General features: G+C 38.0%; 1 protein-coding gene across 8 annotated transcripts in view; it reads left to right on the top strand.

The window, feature by feature from the left end:
• Nucleotides 1-10,842: 10,842 nt before the first annotated feature.
• The window catches only part of THUMPD2 (THUMP domain containing 2), a 40,626-nt gene continuing 27,314 nt past the window's right edge, over nucleotides 10,843-24,154 (top strand). For 3 of the 8 annotated variants that reach the window (XR_004054454.1, XM_010364150.2, XM_030921667.1), the window contains exons 1-5: nucleotides 10,849-11,005; nucleotides 18,384-18,516; nucleotides 19,940-20,349; nucleotides 21,504-21,581; nucleotides 23,560-23,612. Coding sequence is in view for 7 of the 8 variants with exons in the window: in XM_010364150.2 (XP_010362452.2) it covers nucleotides 10,880-11,005; nucleotides 18,384-18,516; nucleotides 19,940-20,349; nucleotides 21,504-21,581; nucleotides 23,560-23,612 (800 nt within the window). In the remaining variant the exon portion in view is untranslated. Of the gene's footprint in view, nucleotides 11,006-18,383; nucleotides 18,517-19,939; nucleotides 20,350-20,914; nucleotides 21,106-21,503; nucleotides 21,582-23,559; nucleotides 23,613-24,154 lie in introns of all 8 variants that reach the window. The other 5 variants (XM_030921665.1, XM_030921664.1, XM_030921662.1 and 2 more) reach the window with 5 other exon arrangements.

Here is a 24,154-nt window from a genome sequence, read left to right as displayed (position 1 = left end):
CTGTTCATATCCTCCTCCCCTTTGGAAATCCCTAATAAAAACTTGCTGGTTTTGCGGCTCAAGGGGCATCACGGAACCTGCCGACATGTGATGTCACCCCCAGAGGCCCAGCTGTAAAATTCTTTGTACTCTTTCTCTTTATTTCTCAGACCGGCCAACACTACAGAACTGTACACTTAAAAATGGTTAAGACAGGCCAGGCATGGTGGCTCATGCCCGTAATCCCAGTACTTTGGGAGACCAAGGCAGGCAGATCACCTGAGGTCAGGAGTTTGAAACCAGTCTAGCCAGTATGGTGAAACCTCGCCTCTACTAAAAAAATTCAAAAATTAGCCTGGTGTGGTGGTGGGCGCCTGTAATCCCAGCTACTCAGGAGGCTGAGGCAGGAGAATCGCTTGAACCCAGGAGGGAGAGGTTGCACAAGCCAATATCATGCCACTGCAATCCAGCCTGGGCAAAAGAGCAAGACTCTGTCTCTAAAAAAAAAAAAAAAAAAAAAAAAGATTAAGATACATTTCATGTAATGTATTTTTTACCTAATTTATAAAACAAAACAAAAAACTAATATGCTAGGTCCTAATCAAGGACTAAGACTAAAGAGCCTATGGGAGAACAGAGGATAGTTTTCATTTATTGAAATATTTGGAAGCAGATAATTGCCCAGTTTATCAGTAACTATCTGTCTTTGTTCTTTAATTTAACCCTTTACGACCTAATCTGGGGACACTTACCTTGCTTAGACTGTGATAAACAAGTGGTAAACAAGCAGTTGCTTCACTCTGGAACACCCAGATGACACCTTCATGGGAATGAAATCAGCAGACCAGACAGCCAGAAAGAGACCTTGGAACTTAGAAGGTTTAAAAAAGCTTTGAGGGATTGAGCCTGAGCCTTTCTTCTCATCCTCTTTGTAAACAGGCTAACAAACCTATTCTTAAAATTGAATATATTTAAGGCTTTTCTTAGCCTTCATTTCAGCAAGCTAAACAATCTCATCTCCTTTAACCTTTCATGTAAGATTTATTTTCTTTAGTTATTTTTTTCCTTGAACTTCTCTAATTTCATATCCATGTTAAAAATGAAATTATTGGCTGGGTGCAGTGCCTTACGCCTGTAATCCCAGCACTTTGGGAGGCCAAGGCAGGCAGATCACCTGAGGTCGGGAGTTCAAGACCAGCCTGACCAACATGGAAAAACCCCGTCTCTACTAAAAATATAAAATTAGCTGGATGTGGTGGTGCATGACTGTAATCCCAGCTACTCAGGAGGCTGAGGCAGGAGAATCACTTGAACCCAGGAGGTGGAGATTGCGTGAGCTGAGATTGTGCCATTGCACTCCAGCCTGGGCAACAAGAGCAAAACTCCATCTCAAACAATAAATAAATAAATAAATAAATAAATAAATAATTATAATAAATGTCAGAAAAAATACTATGTTAAATAACAGCTAACAAATGTGCAATCTGTGATCAGTTCATGGTCCACTCTTAGTGTTTAGGGTTATAACAGCTAAATTGGGATTAATCTTGCGCCTAACCAGTCTTTCCCTTGCATTTGCCCCTATCAGATTTATCTTATTATTGATAATTTTTTTCTCAAGTTTTTGAATATCACTTTGATGGTGTTTGGGTAGAAGGCCAACTATAACTTGAAGAAGAGCAAGAGATTTCCAAATCAAGTTATCATCTAGCACAGTTTTCAATAATGTACATAACATTTTAAAATAAGATGTATTCCCAGCTTGAAATAGCAAATACATTCATGCATCACTTAATGAAGAGAATACGCTCTGATAAATGTGTCATTAGGCTATTTCATAGTTGTGCAAACATCATAGAGTATACTAAACAAACCTAAATAGTATAACCTACTACAGACTTAGGCTATATGATATAGCCTATTGCTTCTAGGCTACAAACCTGTGTAGCATGTTATTATGCTGAATCCTTTAAGCAGTTGTAACACAATAGTGACTATTTATGTATCTGAACATGAAAAAAGTATAGTAAAAGTACTGTATTAAAAATGAAAAATGGTACCTGTATAGGGCACTTATCATGAATGGTGCTTGCAAAACTGGAAGTTGTTCTGGGTGAGTCAGTGAGTGAGTGGTGAGTAAGTGTGAAGGCCTAGGATATTACTGTACACTGCTATAGATTTTATAAACATTGTACACTTAGGATACCCTAAATGTATATAAAAATTTTTTCAGTAATAAAGTAATCTTAGCATAACTTTTTTACTTTATCAACTTTTTAAATTTGTCTTACTTTTCAACCCTTTTTTGATAACACTGAGCTTGAACACAAACACATTATACAGCTATACAAAAATATTTTATTTATATCATTGTATCCTTATAATCTATAAGTTTTTTCCATTTTTTAAATTATTTATTTTAGTTTTTAAACTTTTTTGTTAAAATCTAAGACACAATCACACACATCAGCCTAGACCTACACAGAGTCAGGATTATCAACATCACTGTCTTTCATCTCCTTACCTCATCCTACTGGGAGGTCTTCAGGGGCAATAACACACATGGAGCAGTCATCTTCTATGATAATCTCTTCTTCTAGAATACCTGCTAAAGGACCCATCTGAGGCTATTTTACAGTTAACTTTTTCTTTATAAGTAGAAGCAGTATAGTCTAAAATAATGATTTTAAAATACAGCATAATAAATACATAAACCAGTAACATAGTCATTTATTATCATTATCAAATATTATGCACTGTACATAATTGTATGGGCTATACTTCTTTATGACTGACAATGCAGTCTGTGTAGATTTGTTTATACCTGCATCATAATATCATAGCACAACACATAACTCATGTTTGCAACATGTTGTAACAAACATATGAGTAACATGTTGTGCTATGAAGTTATGACAGCTATGATGTCATTAGGCAATAGGGATTTTTCAGCTCCATAATGATCTCACAGTACCACCATCATATATGCAGTTGATCGTTGACCAAAATGTCTTTATGCAGTACATGACTCTGCTTGACATAACTGGGCTATACATTTAAAACATACGGATGTCAAATATATCTGAGATTGTTTGGATTAACAATAATTTCCAATATTTGTTATAGACTTCTGTGTCTTAGGACTCTATTTACTAGATAATGCTCAGTACCAAAGTCGTCTTCCAGGAAATCCATCTTTCCAAAACTGTAGCGGGTGTGCTCAGCCCACAGACAAGAAGCCTTGGGGTTTTGTAACAGCACTTCTCTCCTCCCCGTCCACACACTCTTTCACAACTTTAGGAAGTCGTTATTTAAAGAAGCTCACCACCACTGTTAAAAAGAAAGCTGCCAACTTAGAGTGTGTGTGCCCAGCCCAAAAACTCTGGAAAATCTACACTATAATCGGCATCTAATGTAGACAGCCAATACATCATTCGATGCAATCTACGTACAATGTCCAGGTAACAGATTCAATCAATTCTGATTAACATGATGAATCAATGTGCTGGTACAAAGTTAGTACTTTTTTTTTTTTTTTTTAGATGAAGTCTCGGTCTGTTGCCCAGGCTGGAGTGCAATGGAGAGCTCTCGGCTCACTGCAACCTCCACCTCCCGGGTTCAAGCAATTCTCCTGTCTCAGCCTCACTAGTAGCTGGGATTACAGGCATGCACTACCACGCCCCACTAATTTTTATATTTTTTAGTAGAGATGGGGTTTCACCATGTTGGCCAGGCTAGTCTCAAACTCCTGACCTCACGTGATCCACCTGCCTTGGCCTCCCAAAGTGCTGGAAAACCTATAGGAAATTATAAAATATAAAATTGAGAATATGAGGCCCAACCCCTGATTATAATCCCCATTAATTAATCTGCCCCGAGTTGGCCCAAGATTGCATTGTCCACACCTATCAACAATAAGTAGTAAGCACTTAAGCATTAGACGTTTGATTTATAGAAAATCTATTGTCCGTGAGGAATAAATTCAGCCAAACTCTGATGTCAACTGGATTATCTTGATTTGAAATTGGCTTGCACCCCCATCCTACGGCAATGATGACCCAGCACCCCTCTCTGTGCATTCCCTGATGACAGACCACATGCTTAGGTGCCCCTTACCAGCCTGTACACTGACTTCCTGCTTCTGCTGAATGTACTGCATTGAAAGACCTCCACAACCCATGTGGAGGATGCAACTCCTTTTCCTCATCACAGCACCTTACTTTGAGTGCATCACCCTGGTACTTTCACTCCTACTATTTGAGGCAACTGGCTGTGTTTTGTTTGTTTATTTTACTGAAAGTTTGGACCACTTAAGATGGTTTAACCTGGCAGTGCCAGAAACAAATTTGAGCACTGAACATCCTTCTTAGAAGTTCTCAGCCAACACCCCACAGGGAATCTCCTACTGCCAGCTCATCCTCACTGGTATCAGCTTTGCACAATGCTGTTCCGCATGTTCCCCATTATCTGATCTTTCTCCCAGGTAGGGTATTTCCTACCTCTTTTTGACTTCTTATGCAGAACAGTTTAATTATCTCTACATTTCTCTGTTTATGACTTCAGAGCCTCACTAAACCCCATCAAAAAAATTTCTTAAACAGTCTTATTTTGTACCTAAGATGAATTCCAGGACCAGATTTTAAAATTATTTTTCTTAACCTGGCTACATTTCGATTTCGAAGTTTATGAGACAGAAGTTCCATATCATCTAAATTTATTAGAGAGACAGAGCAGCACCAAAGCCATACATAGTGATTGAAGGTGCAAATATTGTTACCTGTCTGTGATCTGAAAGCTCAACTGGCATCAAATAATTTCAGGCATGTCTTATTTCAAAGATGTTTTATGAGAGAACGAAATGATTGCCTAAGTCAGTGCTTCAGGTTGTATGCTTTTTTTGTATCTATATTATTTTTCTGTTTAGCCAAGTAGTTCATACTCACCACAAAAATTGTAACATTAAATATGAATATAAATAGTAATTTTTAATTATTAGATTTCAGACTTTTTAAAAGAAAATCATTAGAGGATAAGCCTGATTACGTGTGGATAAGAAAGAGAACACTTTTTCAATGGTGCTAAAATCCATTTTCCAAAATAGTGCAAGATATCCATGGGCAGCAAGTAATTATCACTCTTCAACAAAAAGAAAAAACAAACAAACAAGTATGTAATAAGTAAGTCTGCTTGTTCCATAGTCTACTTTCCCTTCATGCTAATGACAGTAGCAATGTTGACTGAATAAAGCCAATGTTCTAATAAACTCTTCAGATTCTATTCTGCCAAATAACGTTCATAATAAAATAAGGTGCTCTATTTGTGTTTTTGAGAAAATAAAAGCTAACCCTTGGTTGTTTTTATTTGCAGATCACATCTGCTTGAGTTTTGAGGTAATTATTTTTTTCAATTACCACTGAGAAAACACACAAAATAAATGACCATCTACTAAAATGGAATAAGACACAGAGGAAAATGAAAAGGATAAATATCCAAACATAGGTATCCTAGCTAGTGTTGGACATTTCTGGGGCTTTCTTTGCACTAAGAAATAGAAAAAGTTAGGTAATAGCAAACCTCTAAGGAAAATAATTCATAGTCAATATTATCATAAATGCAGCAAGAGAAAAGGAATATTAAAACAATAGTCTGAGGGAGGTGAACATAACTGCAAAAAGAAAATGGCTTTATTTGGTCACTATAGCTGATTCAAGCAAATTGAAGAAAATTGCAGATTTAGGCATTCATTCATTCAACATATATATCCAAGAAATAATGTCCACACTCTCTTCCAACTGGGGCATCATAAGGTCTATATTTTGAGTTTTATGAGCTCAAAATATATTTAAACAAAATCACATCAAACAGCCTCATGTCTTGAAATATGCATTAAATACATGCCACACTTTTCAGAAAAGACATTGGAAATAGTCAACTGTATTTGTATATCAAAGTAATTTCATGCACTATAGATCTGAAGCAAAGATAACATATAAAAAAAGAATTTTCTCTCTAGATCAGAGTGTAAAGATTGTATCTTTTGAATTTTGATTCTATATTAAAACTAGTGCTCTAAACACTAATTAGCAAATACTGTTTTACGGACAGTATTTACATATACCATGCAATGTTCTGCTGAATTTTCTCCTTTTTGAGTGTATGTTCAAAGAAGCACCATTCAAGATGATTATTTTGTGTACGTAAGTGGTCTAAAGGATCAGTATGTGACCAATAGTTTTTTCCTAAATGGTTTGCATTTGCCATAAAAATATGTAGATTCTCTTTTTCACAACCTATACTGACTCGGTTGGAATGTGTCTGTCTGACAGATTCATGTGTCTGTATCTGTGGTTTTACCACAATGCCATAATACAATGGAATTCCATAAAATGTATAAAATCCTACTCTTTCCAAGTTACTCTGTGGGGCTGCGTGGCAGGAGTTCATCATACCGCCACAGTGCAATGCTCACAAATGAATGGGGGAAGAGACTAGGCTAATACGAATCACAGGGAGAGAAGCAAACCAAGTTAGCTGCTCCTACCTAGGAAGAGTGGGTGCCTGTATCAATCAAGATTCCTTGTTGCAAGAAATGGATGCTAACTTTAACTGATTAAGCAAAGTAAAGCGTGTGTGCGTGCATGCGTGCGTGCGTGTGTGTCTGTGACTCATTTGTTGGGCAGTCTGGAAAACCAATCTGGAAGCTAAGCTTTCAGAAACTGACCTGACCAGAAAACTAACTGCTGCCCCTACTACCACCACCCCAGCAGTTCCTCTTCTGCCTCGGGAACTCAATCCTATTCATGAGGCTGTTCCTGAAGGTCAGACACCCCAACAGTATCCCCAGGAAAGTAAAATGAATTGTGGAAAGAGCCTTTTCCCCTACATGGCTCATTTCTGAGTCATATGAGGTTGATTGGTAATGTCTAGATCACATGACTATGCCCTGGTTAGCAAAGAGGCTCTACCAGCAGGAATTGGGTGGGGTTCATCAGAAGGATGATGCCCCAGACTTGGCAGAGATATGGTTTGGATTTGTGTCCCTGCCCAAATCTCATGTCGAATTGTAATCCCCAGTGTTGGAGAAGGGGCCTGGTGGGAGGTGACTGGATCATGGGGGTGGAGTTCCCCCTTGCTGTTCTCATGACAGTGAGTGAGATCTCACGAGATCTGGTTATTAAAAGTGTGGAGCACTTCCCTATCCTCTCTCTTCCTCCTGCTCCAGCCATCTAAGAGAAGCCTGCTTCCTCTGTGCCCATGAATGTAAGTTTCCTGAGGCCTCCCCAGCCATACTTCCTGTTGAGCCTGCAGAACACTGGGCCAATTAAACTTCTTTTCTTTATAAAGTACCTAGTCTCAGGCATTTCTTTATAGCAGTACAAGAATAGACTAATATGGTATTCAAAGGAAGATAAGAAACCAAAAACATGACAAAGGCTTACTCAGCTTCAGAATAAGCTGGTTTATTCAACTTCACTAAGTGGCTACCATTGCTGGGCCCAGTGGCTTTCCTTTTATTCCCATATATGACACTGCTCTCAGCAATTCAGCCCTGTCACCATTACCTCCCATTGATTTGAAAGTTTCTCAAACGCTGGAACATTTAACTGGCACATTTGCCACAAACTCAACAAGTATTTATGAATGAATAAACAAATGATAAAAGTATAAAATATTGCATAAGTGAAAGCGTACAAGAAAGGCAGGAAAGCGCACCATAGAAGATGTGGCATTCTAGCCTATCCTCAAAGAAAAATAAAGAAAGGAAGAGAAGAGCGCTCTAGCCAAAGGGAACCATGTAAGGAAAGGCCTGGGAGAAGGGAAGTAGTGGGCATTTTGAAGAAGTCAGCACTTGAATTGCTTGGCATCTAGCAACAGTTCTTTATCTCATGGAGAGAAGAGGCCAAGGCTTGTCACCAACCCTACTCAACTATACCGGAATACAGGAGAGTGAGGTGGCAAGCTTGACACTGATGACTTCTCAGGTAATTCTGAGGAGTATTCCTGGATAAGAAACATTATTTATAAAGTGTAGAGGGAGGAAGAGGAGATAATGAGGAAGAGAGGAAGTAGCAAGCAAAGTTGTGAAGTTTATTTTGGGGGTCCTCCTATCCCCTTCATGCCCTCACTTCTCTACTTCATTGGCCTCACTACCTTGCCTTTATTCTGGTATCCTGCTTGCAAAGGCCCCTGCTGATAGGGCAGTTACAGCCTAAGGAGGTCTCCTGAGAGGGACCTCCTTAGTTGCCCTTCCATTTAATTACTTTTTATTGGCATACATTTGAGAGGCCACCACTGGCAAGCCAGTGTTCTCGCTACAGATGCCCAGATGAAGTCATCCCACCCTCAAGGATTTCACAATCTATAGCACTTTCATTTTAATATATAAGAATATACATCATACACCTTTAAGAACTAAAAGAATTGTCAATGGCACCAAAATAGGGAGCTATCTCGAAGCAAATAGTCTTGTCCTAAATTCTTAGAACACCTCCACTTAAAAGTCTGTCCATTCTAAAATTGTTCCTGCCGACTTCCAATTTCCTACATGTTGAAATATGTAATATTCAAACAGCAAATTGCAGCTGGATATGCTAAATTTGTCTACAGGGATCCATAGTTTTCAGAAGATACTTTTTTAAATGATAAGAGATGATGGAGAAAAGAGTATCTGAGTAATGGGGGAGAGAATTCCAGGCAACTCTCTTAGCAGGAAGTGAATTAATTTCTTCCTAAAGAGGCAGAACTCCCCCTATTCCATCACATCGCAAGCATTTTGTGAAGGGCATTGGTACAGCTGCAGCACAGTTCAAAAGGAACAAATGCACATGACCCCCACATCTGAAACAAGAGTTGCCCCTGACCTTGCTAACCAAAGGCTCCTGGAGGGGAAAAGTCATCAGAAGAAAGAGCGGAATGTAAGGGGAAGATTGATTGGCTCTGCAAGACTGCAGCCTCAGCTCAGCTGTGGTTTCACCCAGGTGAGCACACTGCTGGTCGGTGCTGGGCTGAATAGGTCATTTTATTTTTTCAGCTGCCTTTGGTTGTACTGACATAACTGGGCCCCCACCCACGGCTCTACCACATCTCTATCAACTCCACTCATATACTTTATGCTCTAATAACACCTAACCTCTATCATGGCCTTCCTGTTCCCCACCTCCCACACACTGTCTCAGACATTTTCATCTGCTGCTTCTCCCTCTTACACATCCTTCAATGCTGGACTCAAGAGCGATTTTGTCCAGGAAGCCCTCTCTGCCTCCTCTTTGGCGGTGCCGTCATATCTTCCTGGGTATGTCCTCAGGAAGTCATTCAACTTCACCATCCTTTAAGCCCTTGAAGTCCAAACCCTTGCTTACCCATCTTTGAATCCTCAAGACAGGGTGGTAACTGGCAGAGAGTAGGTGTTCAGTATTTGTTGAACTGAATGGAATGCATCCTATCTGCATACTTTACATCTTGGGCACAGAATGTAGAGAGAACTAAAGAGGGTTCCTGTCCTCCCCAGACAGACTTGACAGAACCCCAAAGTATACAGAAGTTGGAATGAGCTATGGCAGTAGCCCAGAAAAGGAGAACATACGTCTGAAGGCAAGAAAAGAATTCATCAAAACAGTAGTGTGTGAGGGCCAGGTGCTTGTAATCCCAGCACTTTGGGAGGCCGAGGCAGGCGGATCGCTTAAGCTCAGGAGTTCGAGACCAGCCTGGCCAATGTGGTAAAACCCCGTCTCTACAAAAAATACAAAAATTAGCCCGGTGTGGTGGGGTTCGCCTGTGGTCCCACCTACTGGAGAGGCTGAGGTGGGAGGATCGCTTGAGCTCAGGAGGTGGAGGTTGCAGTGAGCCAAGATCACGTCACTGCACTACAGCCTGGGCGACAGAGGGAGACCTGTCTCAAAAAATAAAAACTAAAAAGAAGCGTCTGAGAAGTCTTAGGATTGAACCTTGGAAAAGCTCATGTGATGTGACTCCATGAAGAATTTTTACTGTAGGGCCCAGTAGAGCATGAGCTGGGGGTGGGTGCGGGGGGATGGGAGTGTCGGGGAGGTGAGGGAGTATCAGTTCTTCACCTTAGCATCCCATTCTGAAGCACAAGAGAGCCCCTTGTCAGAGACAGGCATGCATTTATCATTTCTGTATAACTGACTCAATGCACAGCTACGGAGCAAATTTCATGGTGTTTATCTTGTAACATGGATTCTGTCTATGCTTCCCAAGTAATATTTTCATTTCCATTTTAAAATTCAGAGTTTAGAAAAAGGCCCTCAAATACTGTTAGGAGAACCATTCAAATCAGGTGCCCAAAACTAGATGGCACATTCATTCATCTATGATTGGATGGTTAATAAGCAGTGCAAGAAATGAGCTGTTTCAGAATGCAGACATTTGTTAGAGAACAGGAACTTCTGCTCTCCGTCCTGGAGATTCATAGGTTTGGTCCAATTCTTTGTGAAAACAGACCAGGGCTCCTTCTATGAGAAGAGAAGAAGAAAGGAATGAAAGACAGGAAGAGGACGGAGTTGGGAGGAACGGAGGAAAAGGCATTATGTTACATAGGGAGAAATCTAGGCTCCAGCCTCAGCTGTGCTGCTAACTCACTGTCTCTTGACCTCTCTGGGCATTAATTTCCTCAATCTACAAAAAAAGGCAACAGGACTGAATTATCAATTCTAGCCCTTCCACCTGTGATTCTAACCCATTCCGGTGCGCCTAATGAAGGAGGGGACATATGGTCAACCAGGAAGACCCATAGGGGCCACGGCGGGCTGACACGACCCTCCCGGGCTCTCCCTCCCCGCCTCGCCTTTGGCACCACCCGCCCCTGCGCGCGCCTCCGGGAGCGAGCCGCGCGCGCCCGAGGCCACGTGACCTGAAGCCGCGGGGGCGCGCCCCAGCCGCCATGTCGGAGACGCGTGGAGAGCCGGGGTCCGGAACTGAGGCCGGCGCCCGATTCTTCTGCACCGCGGGTCGCGGCCTGGAGCCGTTCCTGATGCGCGAGGTGCGGGCGCGGCTGGCGGCCACGGAGGTGAGTCGGCCTCGCTGCGCGCCTGGGAAGGTGGGCGGCCCTGTCCCTGCCCCATTGCCCACCCGAGGCCAGTCGTGGACGCGGGAAAGCGACGCCGGCGCCCCTCTCTGTTCCACGCGAAGGTCGCCGCCCCCCGAGGTTGACTGGCAGGCGCTTCCGCTACGGCCGAGGGAAGCTACCATTCCTTTCTTTCCTTGCATAGCAAATCCAGTTCCTCATTTCTCAGGGCTCAAGTTTTTAAGAGAGGTGTGGAGGCAAGTTATTTCCTGCGTTCTTTAAAGTACTTAGTAGTGCCTGTAATTAGAATCTGGCCTGTCAGAGTTAGAACCCTTCGTTCTTTAAATGCAAAGATGATCTCCAAGTTCAGTTACCTGACTTTTTGTTAGTTTCTTGACTGATCGTATTTTACTTCATAGGATTGTTGTGAGGATTAAATGATATAGCGTATGCAAAGTACACTTTAAACAGGCAGTAAATAGCAGCCAGAAAAATAATATACTCTTGCGGACCTCATGGTTATCTGTTGTTGATTTCCATGAAATGAACAAAGTTTTTAAGCATTGGTTTAGGTTTTAGAACGTTGAAAACTGATTTCTTGAAAGTAGAGGATGAAGGTATAATAGAAAAGGTATCTTGATGTGCTCTTGAAAAAGGAGAGCTTGCTAAATGAAATTAACCCCTCCACCCTGGCCGCTCCTACAGTGTGGGAAGCCCACAAAAGGAGTTTCTGCAGTGAAGAGTTGGAGTCATGAAGAATTATGTCAGTTTTATTAGACTGCCTGCCACCTGTGTTTTGGGTCACAGAATTTAGAGTATTGAATGTAGCTAATCTAAAAAAGCAACAATATATAGTAACTACTGACATTTACTGAACATTTAATATGTGTCAGGCATGTGTTCTTAGATCTTTACCCTACATTTATTTATTTGCGTACTTTTCACAACAGCCCTATAAGGTAGGTGTTCCACATTTAACAGATGAGAAAAATGAAGCACAGGTAAGTCCAATAATTTATTCAAATCACGCAACTAGAAAATCGCAAAGATGGGATTCAAACCTGAGCTGGGAAATCAAGAATGAGCATATAATCATGTTTAAACCAGGCCCATGACATAGGGCTGCACTGGCTTGTTTTTTCAAATGCTAACTTAGAGTGCTTGGTGTGAAAGAGAGATGGCTTGGCCCAATTGAATATGTAGGTTTATTAGAAAAAGGAAAGACTCTCTGCTTGTTCTCCATCTTCTCTAAAGACAAATGAAATTGGGAAAACTTTATTACCAGGAAGAAAATTCAATTAAATATAGGGAAAACTTTTTGACAGTGAGAGTAATTAAATGACAGTAGACTTGGGAATTTCCATATTCTGCTCTTGTATGTTTGAAGGATAGATAGGTCTGGAAATGGGATCTGAACAAATAATCTCTGAAATTCCACCTCAGTTGCTCTGATACAAAGTGAACTCTCAAAGTTAAGACAATCCTGAAATAACAGTAATGACAACTAACATTAAGCACTTAAAATGTTAGAGAAGTTATGTGCATGTTATGATTTAATCCTCAAAAGACTCCTATGTGATAGACTTTTACCTCCATATTTTACAAAAAAAGAGAAAATTGGGACTTGTATCTGAGCCTTTCTAGTTTTAAAGCCTGTGTGCTTTACCACTAGGCTAAATTACTGTGGGAATCTGCCCTGGAACATTGGATGTAGTTTATTTCTGTAACACCATGGTAGGTATGTATGGGCTTTAGAATCAAAAGACCTGTGTGCAGATCTTATATATTTCTGTAGTAGATATGTAACTTTGGGCAAATTACTCAAATTTCTGAGCCTCAATTGTCTTGGATGTAAAATAGAGATGATAGCTACTTTAAAGGATTAATGCAATCACTGAAACAAAAATAGCACAGGTAGCATGGTGCCTAGCAAATAGTTGGTGCTCAATAAATTTTAGTTCCCATACAATGAGTTGTATAGTAATACTTAAAACATTCTTTTAGTGACAAGAGAGTGTTAGAAACTTTGGATCACATCAAGGAAATTAATATTCTAAAATCTAAATTTACAAAACAGATTAATTCAACAATGATTGTTTAAGAAAGTAATCACTTCATTTTAATCAGTGTTTTTCCAATTTTGGTGAACATAAGAATCACTGGGGAAGCTAGTTGAAAATGAGTATTTCTGGGTGCCAGCCCCAAAAGGTTTTCTTTGAGCAGGGCAGCTGGTAAGCCCAGGTGCTACCATTTTAACATGAAAACGTGCTGCCCTCCCAGGTAACTCCAACACACAACTTGCAGTGGAAAATTTGCTGTGTATTCTTTTTAGCTTTCTATCATGGAGAATTTCAGAAATATACAAAAGTAAACAAAATAGTATGCTAAATCTAGCCTGGTGCGGTGACTCATGCCTGTAATCCCAGCACTTTGGGAGGCCAAAGTGGGCAGATTACCTGAGGTCAGGAGTTCAAGACCAGCCTGGCCAACATGGTGAAACCCTGTCTCTACTAAAAATACAAAAAGTTAGCCAGGTGTGGTGGTGCACACCTGTAGTCCGGGCTATTCAAGAGGCTGAGGCAGGAGAATTGCTTGAACCCTGGAAGCAGAGGTTGCAGTGAGCCAAGATCACGCCACTGCACTCCAGCCTGGGTGACAGAGCAGGACTCCATCTCAAAAAAAAAAAAGAAAAAAAATAGTATGCTGAGTCTCCATGGTGTAGTTTAACATGTTCCTCTATCCTCGGTAGTTCCTACAAGTTGAAATCCTGTAAGTTGTATCTAGAACTTAGTTAGATTCAGGTTTGATGTTTTTTTCTCCCCTCTGGTTGTATGGCAGATTTCTTCATAAGTCCCTGGATGATGTTAAATATTTAATTTACGTATCTACAAACACGTATCACTTAGACTACTTTGAAGAAATTAATATATTGAGAAAAATTAAGCTTTACTTTATAATGATGTTTAATGTATTAAGTACTGCTATTTATTGTAAGACTAATAGTAGGAACAGTTATTTTAAGATAAAATTGAATGTTGTAGAGATGTCTCTAATATCAGTTCACCAGAAAAGTCCTGTCAGTGGATTCATTGGTCTTTGTAAACTCACATATCAAACACTATTAACACAGGTCCTGATTAGGCCACGTAAATTTTTGTTTTTTAATGCTGTCATCACAGTTGAGGGTAGTGAGGTCGAGTTAAGCAGAAAGTCAAGTTATTTCATAGTTATTTTCATTTAATGGAATAATTGCATAAGGTTGCCTTAAAGATTCTCTGCATTCGCTTTAAATTGAATGCCTCTTTTTTTTTTTTTGACAGTCTTACTCTGTCGCCCAGGCTGGAGTGCAATGGTGTGATCTTGGCTCACTGCAACCCCCGCCTCCCAGATTCAGGCAATTCTCCTGCCTCAGCCTCCCAAGTAGCTGGGATTACAGGTGCCTAGCTAATTTTTGTATCTTTAGTAGAGACAGGGTTTCTACTAAACTTATTGGCCAGGCTGGTCTTGAACTCCCGACTTCAAGTGATCCGCCCACCTTGGCCTCCCACAGTGCTGGGATTACAGGCATTAGCCACCATGCCCAGCTGAATGTCCTTTTTACAAATTAAGTGAAACATATTTTTTAATTCCTTCTTCTAAAATAAACCAAAACAAACTCAAACACCACATTAACTCATCACTTAGCACTTTCAAATTAGTTCTGAAATTGGCCTCTGTAGAATTAGGAGACCTTTGGTACCTCCCTATATCATGATATGTTTTTGCGTAGATTTAAACTTTTTAAAAGAAATTGCCACAGGATCAGGCTCTGTCACTCAGGCTAGAGAACAGTGGCATGATCACAGATCACTGCAACCTTGATTTCCCCGGCTCAAGCAATCCTCCCACCTTACCCTTCCAAGTAGCCTCTTGGACTACAAGCACATGCCACCATGCCCAACTCATTTACTTTTTGTACAGACAGGGTCTCACTGTGTTGTCCAGACTGGTCTCAAACTCCTGGGCTCAAGCAGTCCTCCCACTTGGGCCTCCCAAAGCACTGGAATTATAGGCGTGAGCTACCACATTCACCCTAGATTTAAACTTTTAATCTTGGTGTTATATTTGAATCCATGAATTTTAAAGGAAAAATAATGCTTAGATAATCTAGTAGAAAATAGAGCTGTTATTACTTAATGAAGGCTGTTATTTCATCTTCGGAAGTGTTATACATAAAACCAGGTGTTTTTAGACACTTGGTTATGATTTAATTCTAGATAGAAAAAAACAGATCGTATATGTAAATAAATTTTCAGGTGAGAAACATGAGAACGAAATATTCCAAATGCCTTATTTCTCCCTGAGTGTTGTAATTAAATATGAATAGTTGTAAGAAATAAACTAAAGAGAAAGAGAATTAGTAGCTTCAGCAGTTCTTGAAATCATAAGCACCAAAATTAATTCTCCCTACTGTTTTAAGATATAATACCTATCTTCACAAAGAGTGAACTGTTTAAGTGCATTCACAGATAGGATTATTTGATTCTCACAGTTACTACTATTTTACAATTTATTAAACTACAGTAAGTCTTCATTTAATGTCATCAGTAGGTTCCTGGAAACTGTGACTTCAAGCAAAAGGATGTGTAATTAAATCATTTTTTACCATAGGCTAATTGAAATAAACAAGAGTTCCTACAGTATATTTCTGGTCACAAAAATTTCACAAACTTCTAAATAAAGGGGTTATTTAGAACACTTCTAATAGTAAATGCTGAAATAACTCTTCTAATATTAAACATTGAAATAAATAAGTTATACATACATTTAAGAAAGATTGATAAAAAGAAGTAGGATAATTATTTATCCATCTATTGCAGTTCAGTTATTCCATGGTTGTCACTGGCCAGAGCCTATCCTGGCAGCTCAGGGCACAAGGTGGGAACCAGCCCTGCATAGGATGCCATCCCATTGCCCGGCGCACTCACACGCACCCACATTTACTTGCACTGGGACCATGTAAACATACCAGAGACCTAACAGGCACACTCTGGGATGTCAGAGGAAACTGGGGTACTCAGGGAAAACCCATGCAGACATGGTTCACCTGGACAGTAGCCCTGGCTGGGAATTGGTATTTTTTCTTATCAATATCATGATGAAACAATGTTGAACAAAACAGTGTTACTCAAGGACCTGCTGTACTTCTGATAACATGTTTATTCTAAAAGAAATGTAGGCCTTATGATAATTCGTAGAATAATGTTGGTGCTTTTGGTTTTGAGAATGTATAATTCTTAGAATAATGTTGCAGTTTGGGGTTTCAAGAATGTATTTGGCATTTTACTGCACTAACATATACTATTCTTAGGATCTGATGTTCTAAATAAACTTTTTGGGTCCTCTTAATTAACTTAAGAGTCATGTTCTTTTTGGAAACCACTGGCCCCGGGGGGAAATATATATATATTTAAATATAAATATACATTTTTTAAGTATAAATATATTTTATATATATATATATGTTAGAGAAAGCTCATCAGATAAAATGCTTCCCTTGATATTTGAATAAGAAAAGAAGATCTTCGTACAATTAAGTAACTATAATACCTAGATCACTGGCTACCTAGGTTAAAGTCACTGGTCTAGATCTTTGCATCATTTTACTTGTTTACAGAATTTGAAACTTAAAACCGTACATTTTCTGTAAAATATTTAGTTCTGTTCCCCCAGAATCTTGGCAAAGGATTTCATCAGTTAAATTGTTCTGTGATGGCTTTAGTATCAACTGTATTCTTATGTCAGCTAACTTATGAATTTTTGATAATTTACTTTTTAAAACTTTGTTTTCAAGTTTCTAAGCATTTTGAAGTATATACTTTAGTTTTGGGGAAATGTCACCTATGTAATAAGAAAGAAGTAAATTCTAGAAACCAGAAGTTCTGGTTTTGGTTACTTCACTATTCCCTTATATGTTGATTCCTAAATGTTCTTTTCATTCCCTGCTTCCTACCATAGTGTCATTGTCTGTTCCTCCATCTATTTTGGTCAGCTGCATTGCTGTAAGCTATTTGAGTTTTAATTGGTGCCAATCTAGGGCTTCTTCGGGAGAGATTCTCTTTCATCAGCCTGGAGTAGCGACCCCAGAAATTACCATTCCAAGAGTTTAGTTAGATCTTGTCAGATCCGAAACAAGCAAAAACCCTTGGAGTTCAAGTACCCATGGATGGTAGCTGCCTTAACACACAAGAAACCCAACAGTCCCTAGTGTCCGCGTTCTAGGAGATTACTTAGAACCGTGCTATTCAATTGTTGGCCGCTGCTAAAAAGAGAGCTCCAAGAGAGCCCACATCCATCCTGGACTTAAGAGGGTTGGGTTGACCCTAAAAGAGTTAAGATTCCATTGGTATTGAGCACCATTTGTCACAGCATATTAGGCTTCCTGTGAGTCAGTACTCTTTTCATTTTCCTTCTCTTGCCACGTATCCATCCTTTCTCCAAAACCTGTTTCTGTTTGATGCATATATCTTGCTTCTATTCATTATCCAGTTTCTGCAGCCAAGTATCTCGTCATTTCTACCTCAGTAACCTCCTTCTCCCTCTAGCATCACATTCTACACTCAGTCCTTTATGCCTCTTGTAAAGTAATTTTTTCTGTCAGCTAATTCAGTGCTGTCACAGTTTTCATCAAAAGTCTGTAATAGTTGACCATTACCATTCGTGGTACTCAGAGTTTCATGACCATTTGTCAAGCTGGCCTAAACTACATCATCCATCCACCTGACACTATCAATCAGCATAATACAGCAAATGCTGCTTACAGTTTACTTCATCCAGGTTTTCATTCCCACTTCTGCATCTGCCCCTTGTTCTTTTATTAGAATCCTTCTTCCCAAACCTTACAGGATTCTTTCCGAAGACTCTTTGTAATGTCGGCTTTCATATTCATTTCTACTTAGTGTACTTACAACTTGTCAATGCATTATCATGTTAAAACTTTTTAGTTTTCTTCTGGGTTTAATTCAAGTTATTGTCTTATAAATCTTATGTTTTAATGTGTATGTCAGTGTGTGTCTATTATTCAAAATATATGTTTTATGCTTCCTGGTAGCCTACAGGTAAGTTTTCAATAAATATCCACCTTGGGCTAGACACCTAATTTGTCTAGTACATTATACCTTTGTCTACTTTTGGTGGTGATAGGATCTACCTTAGAGGGTTGTTATAAGGGTGAGGAGGAAAATACTTATTCAGAGTTCCTAGTACAGAGCCTGACAAATAGTAGATAGTTCAGAAGTGGTTATTTTTATTTTTAATTTAAATGCTGTACCTTAAGAGGGGAAAAAATACCATTTTTACACTGATACTGGACTACACTGAAAGCTGTTTTTTTTATTTCTAGGTTGAATATATTTCAGGAAAGGTTTTTTTCACCACCTGTTCTGATTTGAATATGTTGAAGAAATTAAAATCTGCAGAAAGATTATTTTTGCTGATTAAAAAGCAGTTTCCACTTATTTCTTCTGTAAGTAAAGGTATGGCATATCCATATGTGTGTTGCTTTTACCCACGTGACACATTGTACTCCAACATTTTCTGCTTGATAATTAATATGTAGCCGTTTTACACTTTAATGTTCATTAACATGTGTGGGATCATTAGTTGTGTATTTTTCTGTATTTCCTGAATATTATCACCCGATTGTAGTAGAATATTTCTTCTCTTTGCAACCTGCGTGCTGCCTTTTTTATGAGATTTTAATGTCCTAAGCCACATTTCTTCTTTGAGAATTATGATCAGGTACCTTCTCTAGAGATATATATGGTCAGTTGCATTTATTTGGATTTAGAAACATGCAATAATCCAAAATGCATTATTTTAATAGTAAATCAGTGAAAATCATCATATTGTAAATTTTAACTGTGTGATATAATTGGACAAATACTGCATAGTAAAAATTTCTATTTCTGGGACCTTAAATGTTTTTGATAAACTTATGCGCACTTATCAAGCATTAGAGGTAAAGGGGGCATAAGAGATTTCTTGTCCACTCTCTAAATTTTATAAATATGCTACTGAAACAACATATGGATCTTGATAAAAACAACAAAACATGGTCAGACACTGCAGGTTTAAATGCTGCCTTAAACTTCAATTTGAATTACATAAGAGATCATGTATTTATAGCCTATAATAAACTATTTTAAGAAAGATGCAAATGGCAAGAAATCAAGACCAAGCAGAAAAAATTGTTTTAAAGCATATCCCAAAGTATTATACTGTGGGGTAAATATAATTCCTCCCAGTACTCTACACACATTCATCTTTAAGGAACTGCAGTAATTTTTGGATCATCTTGATGACCCTGGTTCATCAAGAGAAGATTAAACGTTGCTGAGCATACTGGCAGTATGCTAAGCTGTGAATGGATTGCGAGTTATTTTATGGAAACACACTATAATATACTTATTAATATGGTGTGGGCTAAAATGTAACGGGCCCAAGATTCAGCTCCTCTGTTTCTGAGCTGAGTTTTTCAATTTATTCTTTTCTTATAAAAACTTAAATTTTATAGGCAAGATCACCATTATTTCAAAGATTGATATACACTCTAGGTCTATGTATATGTTGGAGAGATACATATATTACCATAGCACAAATAATCTTTCTAGGTTATTATATGGTAATTCTATAGGAATTTTAACACAATGTGGATGCTATATATGCAATATAAGAATGAACTTTATTCTGCACAATATTCTTATGGTAAATGGAATATAAACTCCAAATGAAAGTGAAATTATTCATGTAGCAATTTATATTATAGTGTGTTTCCATAAAATTTTATTAATTTAATAAAAATCCAAAGAAATAAAGGTAATGGAATTTGGGGGTGATGATTGTAATAGATGGTCTTTAAAGCTTCAATATAGGATCAACAAGATTTTTCTTATTTAGGAAAACTATTTAACGAAATGCAAAGACTTATAAATGAAGATCCAGGAAGTTGGTTGAATGCCATTTCAATCTGGAAAAATCTTCTTGAACTTGATGCAAAAAAGGAAAAACTTTCTCAGAGAGATGATAACCAACTAAAAAGAAAAGTGGGAGAAAATGAAATCATCATTGCAAAGAAATTAAAAATAGAACAAATGCAAAAGATAGAAGAGAATAGGGACTGCCAGCTGGAAAAACAAATAGAAGAAGAAACTCTGGAGCAAAGAGATGTTACCACTAAAAGCGAAAACTTTCAAGAAGAATTTCAGAATGACATAGAGAAAGCAATTGATACTCATAATCAAAAGGACTTGACTTTCAGAGTATCTTGTCGCTGCAGTGGAACTATTAGAAAGGCCTTCACTGCACAGGTATGCTTGCATCCCAAAGTGGAGTCTGTCGCCCAGGCTGGAATATAGTGGCATGATCTGGCTCACTGCAACCTCCCCTCCCAGGTTCAGGTGATTCCCTTGCCTCAGCCTCCTGAGTAGCTGGGATCACAGGTGTGCGCCACTACACCCAGCTAATTTTTGTATTTTTAGTAGAGAGAGGGTTTCACATTGGTCAGGCTGGTCTTGAACTCCTGACCTCAAGTGATCCACCCACCTCAGCCTCCCAAAGTGCTGGGATTACAGGCAGGAGCCACCGCACCTGGCCTGTGGGTCCCATTTTTTTTCCAAGAATTACTTACTCTTTAGATTGAAAATGAGATGCAAACCTCTCACAGAACGAATAACTAGGCCCAGACAATTAGTTCTTATGTTTAAGAGGAATGGTATGCCATTCCAAGTAATTACTTTCTTATCCTTTGTGCCTAAAAATTTCCTTAAATCTACAGATGTCCTTTGTATTTGGAAATCCTGATACCATAGTCCTCAGCTTTTGGGGTTTCTCTTCAGTTCAGCTTTGTGCTTATTCAGTGGCTACTCTGCACAGGTCCTGTACATGGGATTATCACCAGGACCTAGACTGCAAATGCACGTGAGGTCTCAGCAATATAGAGAAGAGCGAACACCACAAACTGGCCATCACCAAACCTCATCAGTTGGCCCTTACAAAGTTCAGTGATGTTAAAGGCCATTGGTCTGAATACTTTATCAACCTTAAAATCAGTCAGACCCTAAAGGGTGAGTCTAATGATACTAATCTGGTAATTTTTAAACACATAGGCTTATAGTAGCTGAAATAGTTATCTTTCAGCTTGCATCTGTTTCCTGAAACCCAGAATGATCATATTTATCAGGTTATAATCTAGTTATTTCATACGCCTAAAATTACAAGAATAGAGATTATGCATGAGTAGATGTTAATGCCATGGAGTGTATTGGGGGCTAGGGCAGGTAAAATACAGCCTTACTGCCTGGAATAGAAAACACTTTCATGTACGATTTTAATATCAGAACTCTAAATTACTGTCAGATAGCCTGACTTGATTTTCTTATAGGCTACTCTGTTAGTTTTGCTTACATTTAAACTTAAAATTTTCATTTTTAGTATTCTTTTCTTTAACTTGCTACTTTTCCAGGAGGTGGGAAAAGTAATTGGAATTGCTATTATGAAACACTTCGGATGGAAAGCAGATTTGAGGAATCCAAAATTAGAGGTAATGAGTATTTGTTTTATTTTATATACTTGTAACCTAATTCTTTAAAGACAGTGTCCTGTATTATCATACCTTTCCATTTTATTTTGCAGTTGTAAAAAGTATATCGACAGGGATCCAGCAGTCCATTTTATCTTTAGTAGTAGAATAGAACAGATAGTTTTGCTGGCAGTTTTCACTGTGAAAATGTCTTATCCAAACTCCAAGAAAAGATTTTTTGGAATGAAGTTATCTGGTCACAGTTGAAGAAAAAACGTTTATTATTATGAGGTTACAGCGATGTTCTCTATAGTCTCTATAATACACACAATCTATGATTTAAAAAACTTTAGCTAATGTTTAAAAATTGATGATAACAAAAGTCCTGCACAAAATTCAATAGTATGTTAATAGTGGCTTTGTTGTGGATATGGGATTGTGTTTTTATTTTCCAAAATTAATTTAATAAGGTTACACTATTTTTAGTTGGAACAACTATTTGTATGGGGAAACAAAAAATATTCTTTGCTGTTTTTTGAAAGCCATCTTGTAAAGTTGACATGTAACCAATAATTTTCATGATTAATTCATAAATTTATCACTTGTTATGTAGGTTTAAATGGAGTAATAACTGGACAAATCAGAACATTGTTGTTTTATTTTTAGATTTGCTTTTGTCTGACATTTTTCACTTTAAAAAAAATACCTGGTATATATTTTTTATTGTTTGTCATACTAAATATTTTGATCCCAAGAATGTTTTGACATACAAGTATCTTTCTCTTACCTGCCCCTTTCCAATTCTTAATCATCTCCTTTCTGTGGCTTTCTTGTCCCCATCTCCCTGAGTCTATCTCGTTGTCTCAGAATCGTTTTTCTCTTAGATTATCTCATGAATAAATATAGCAAATTCAACTTCTATCAGCCATTTAATGCAATTAATAGCTATTATGGATAGAAATAATTAACACAAAATTGGAAACACAAAAATCACATGTAGTAAAGTTTATGACTAAAAAATTGACAGAAGAATCAAATCTCAACAAATTTCCTACTGCAAAATTGATAGGAAAACATTGATAGTGGGAGAGGCTATTCTTATAACATTCAATATGTAAACATGTCATAGCTTTAGAATAAATTGTCAATAGAAAGTAATTCTAATTTGCTAAAATGCATAATGTATAAAATTGGGAAGTTTAGCTGTGATGTATCAGTTAATCAAGTAATTAAATTGACCAAATGGAATCACTCCAGGTAAGCCTTTTCTTGATGAAAGTAATCAATTTTGGAATAATTCTGATTAAGCTGCTAATATTTAAAGTTATCTTGGAATGAGACTATCAGGGACCAGATATTCTTGAGATTCAAAACAGCATTTAAAATATTCTGTAAACCTTATCAGACTACAAAAGAAAGATTCTAGCTTTTAAAATTTGTGTTGACTACTAATTATAATGTGAGGCACTTAAATACTCTTCTGGACCTAACAGAAGAAAGAAAATAAAGAGAGACAGAAACTTACCTATAGAGAAAAGAGCACCCTTGCTGCCATATATTTGACCTAAACAAAGTTTTCTGTTACCCTGAAAGTATTTGCAGCCTCTGATAGCCCTGTGTGGCCTCACATCCTATTTGAGGTTAGAATTCGGGTGGATTTAGAAAATCTTCTCTAACGCAAAATACTGAAGTCTGGTCCAGTTATGATAATTCTGAGAATCTCTAGGAAGAAAGTTGGTTTTGAGTTGTTTGTAACATGACTCTCCTGTATAACAAATTGACCTCCGAATTTTTCTATGAAATGTACTTAAAATTTAGTTTCCTTCTGCTTAAGAAAAAAAAGATTATAGAACATTTTTTTTCTAGATAGGATGAATAAGGCCTTGGAGTTTCTTTTTAAAACATAGGTCATGTAAGTTTAAAATGGAAATTTCAAATTGTCAATACTTTGGTAATGATGTTTCTTATTCCATTCTAACTTCTGTGTTTATTCTTTCAGATCTTTATACATCTAAATGACGTTTACTCTGTGGTGGGAATTCCTATGTTCAGGTAGATATTCTAAGCTTCAAGTTTGTCCCATAGGACAGATTGTTAAATTGAGAACTTATGTTTTTTATTTATAGCATGAATGAAGCATTGATATAACAGAGAAGGCTAAAGCCAAAGCATTTGAATTCTTTGCTTAAGACAATAAAATATTTTCATGGAACTTAGTGGATGTGATTTGAACTGACCAGTTAGAGCTGGGAAATATTTGATCATGGTAATCTACTGATTACATGATTAATACTGAAAATTATATCTAGTTCTATTATTAAATGATTTTCACAGCCCCATAACTGTACCTAAAAGGCTTCTAGGCTGCCCTACTCCAGCGCCTTTAATTTAACAATTTTGCCTATCTGGCTTTTTAAAATTCTATGACAATTTTAAAGACAGGGTGGAGAAAACTAAAAGATGGACATATTTCAGCAATTATAATAATAAGTATAATTATTGATGGTCACCAAGACGAAAGTAGGAAACACTAGCAAAACAAGCAAAATATAAAATATGTGCATTTTTAAATTTATAAAGTAGTTAATTTTTAA

Source organism: Rhinopithecus roxellana, chromosome 17 (genome assembly GCF_007565055.1).
Source record: "Rhinopithecus roxellana isolate Shanxi Qingling chromosome 17, ASM756505v1, whole genome shotgun sequence".
In the NCBI taxonomy this organism is placed as follows: Eukaryota; Metazoa; Chordata; class Mammalia; order Primates; family Cercopithecidae; genus Rhinopithecus; species Rhinopithecus roxellana.
Note: the sequence above shows the minus strand (reverse complement) of the source record. Positions and strands in the feature narration are given on the sequence as shown.